Source organism: Coenobita brevimanus, chromosome 47 (genome assembly GCF_032717465.1).
Source record: "Coenobita brevimanus isolate Jiangsu-jjx chromosome 47, ASM3271746v2, whole genome shotgun sequence".
In the NCBI taxonomy this organism is placed as follows: Eukaryota; Metazoa; Arthropoda; class Malacostraca; order Decapoda; family Coenobitidae; genus Coenobita; species Coenobita brevimanus.
The window spans coordinates 19081392-19083492 of record NC_137000.1 but is presented as its reverse complement, the minus strand read 5'-3'; the positions used below and the strand labels follow the sequence as shown (position 1 = coordinate 19083492).

Below are 2101 nucleotides of genomic sequence, written 5' to 3'. Positions count from 1 at the left end.
TTCCTCCACTTCTCTCTTATACTCTGCCTTTTTCTCATCCTCTTGTAACCTTTCCACTCTCCTTGCATGAAAAAGACATTCCACCTCCTCAGCAATTTCCCTGACATACCTCTCCTTGTCTCTTCTCAGTGAAACTAGTGCTCATTGAGACAGAAGTCTGTCTCGATGGGCATGAGTTTCAAGATTCCCGGCCAGTCTGGCACCATGTCTCTCCTCATTTGTGATCAGCATCCCCACGAGATGAAGCCCCTCCATGATCTTGGGTGCTCTCCAAAACACTCATCAGCTGTTCCCAGGGTAGCACACTGAAAGGTATCCCATCGTTCAACAGGATCCTGAACAGTACTGAGGACTTCAAACCGGTCTGAGACTACCACTGCATACTCATGTGCAAACTTCTCATCCCTGAGTTTTTCAAGATGGAACCTTTTATGGTGGCATCTTGAGAATCTCTCGGTTTTAATTTGTAACCTTAGAATAGTAACAAGAAGTCTGTGATCAGTAGCAAAGAACTCTGAACTCCTGGAATCCCTTCAGTTCTGAAGGATCTTCCAGTGAGTACTAACAAGAATGTGATCAATCTCCTTAGCAACCCCTCCAATGTTGGGATACCAAGTCCAGCGGTGAATATTTGGCTGCTGAAACCAGGATCCAGCAATTCTTAACTTAAGTAATTTTGTAAAATCCAGAAGGTAAGAACTGTTGGAATTTCTGGTTCCGGAGCCATGGGGACCTATACAATCCCTGAAGCCCTCCCTGTCAATGCTAGTAACTGCATTAAAGTCGCACAAGACCAGGAGCATATCCCGCGAGGGGCACTGTTCCACAACATAGTCAAGTTTGGTGTAGAATTGCTCTTTCTCTTCAAAATCAATCATTTCGGAGCATATACTGCAATAAGAGAGATGAAGCCCAAGGAGTGCTTCAGTCTCACCAGCATTATATGCTCATCAACCAGAGTAACCCTGTCGACGCAACAGACAAAGTGAGAAACAGTTTCCACAGCAAAACCCCTAAGATGCGCACCATCGTCACAGCCAGACCAGTAGCATGTGTATTGTGTAACCATCGCTACTGATTTGACCATGACCAAGTTGCCTCACTTCAGAGAGTGCAGCTATGGTGACCTCCAATTGCCCTAACTCTCATGACAACAAAGGCAGTTAATCATCCTTTGAAGGGTGTAGAACATTCCATGGCCCCACCTGCAGTGCCTTCCAAAGTTTAAACCTGCTCTTGGAGCCTCAGGTTCGCACGTTCTCTGCACCACGACGACAGCAGAGTCTGGGCTAGGTAGTCCCCCTCCCCATCATCCGGCTGTTAGGGTCTTGTAAGATTTACCCAGCAACCATCATAATGGGAACCGGGCCCCGAAAGTCCCGCCAGGCCGGCATCAGAGGGGGGACCCCCCAGCAAAACTGGGACATGGTAAGACAACAGGCACTGACCCCTATCCTTCTTCCTTATCTTGTTTTCCGCGAGGTTGGTTCTTTACAGGGAAAGGATGCAAACCCTATCCCAGCCTTCCAAGTCAGGAGAAGGTTCACAAACCTATGGACAGGGGCATGGAATCCCTGACATTGGCTATCCAGGTTTTACCTCAGAGTTTTCCTTCTAGGTGGATTGCCAACCAAGGCTAACGAGCTTCGCCTACCTTACTACTGTAGATGGCCGTTAGCATAAATTGCTCATCCGCCCTTTTTGCACCTGGTTCTAATGTACCGTAGTGTCATAGTGCATAAGTGTGTGTGTGTGTGTGTGTGTGTGTGTGTGTGTGTGTTTTAGCCAGTCTCACCATATTCCTTTCTTCGTTCATTAGTAGTTATTCCATGTATCTGCCTTATCCACATCAACCTTCTTATCCCACTAAGATGTACGTACCTTTCTTATTAACTGTTACTAATTACTGATCTTGTAACATCACACACCGACACAACTTGTATACACTTCGAAACTTCCAAATCCATTTTCTCCCGATTCAGTGACGCAAACTCCATTGTCTTTTTGTTCATATTAGTTTGCCATGGCTTTAATTCTAAGCCTCTGGTTTCAGTATTTTAATCTTAATACTCCTTTCATTCCTCATCCTCCAACCTCCTCT

The 2101-nt window shown here is 45.9% G+C and overlaps 1 protein-coding gene across 1 annotated transcript; it reads right to left on the bottom strand.

The window, feature by feature from the left end:
• Positions 1–533: 533 nt before the first annotated feature.
• Positions 534–878, bottom strand: LOC145399110 (protein CFDP2-like). Its single transcript, XM_080271855.1, has one exon. It carries the CDS (start codon positions 876–878, stop codon positions 534–536), a length of 345 nt encoding a protein of 114 aa, XP_080127981.1.
• Between the last annotated feature and the right edge of the window lie 1223 nt (positions 879–2101).

Coding starts and splice junctions, on each gene's coding strand:
- LOC145399110 (XM_080271855.1), bottom strand. CDS start 878: ATGATTGATTTTGAAGAGAAAGAGCAATTCTACACCAAACTTGACTAT.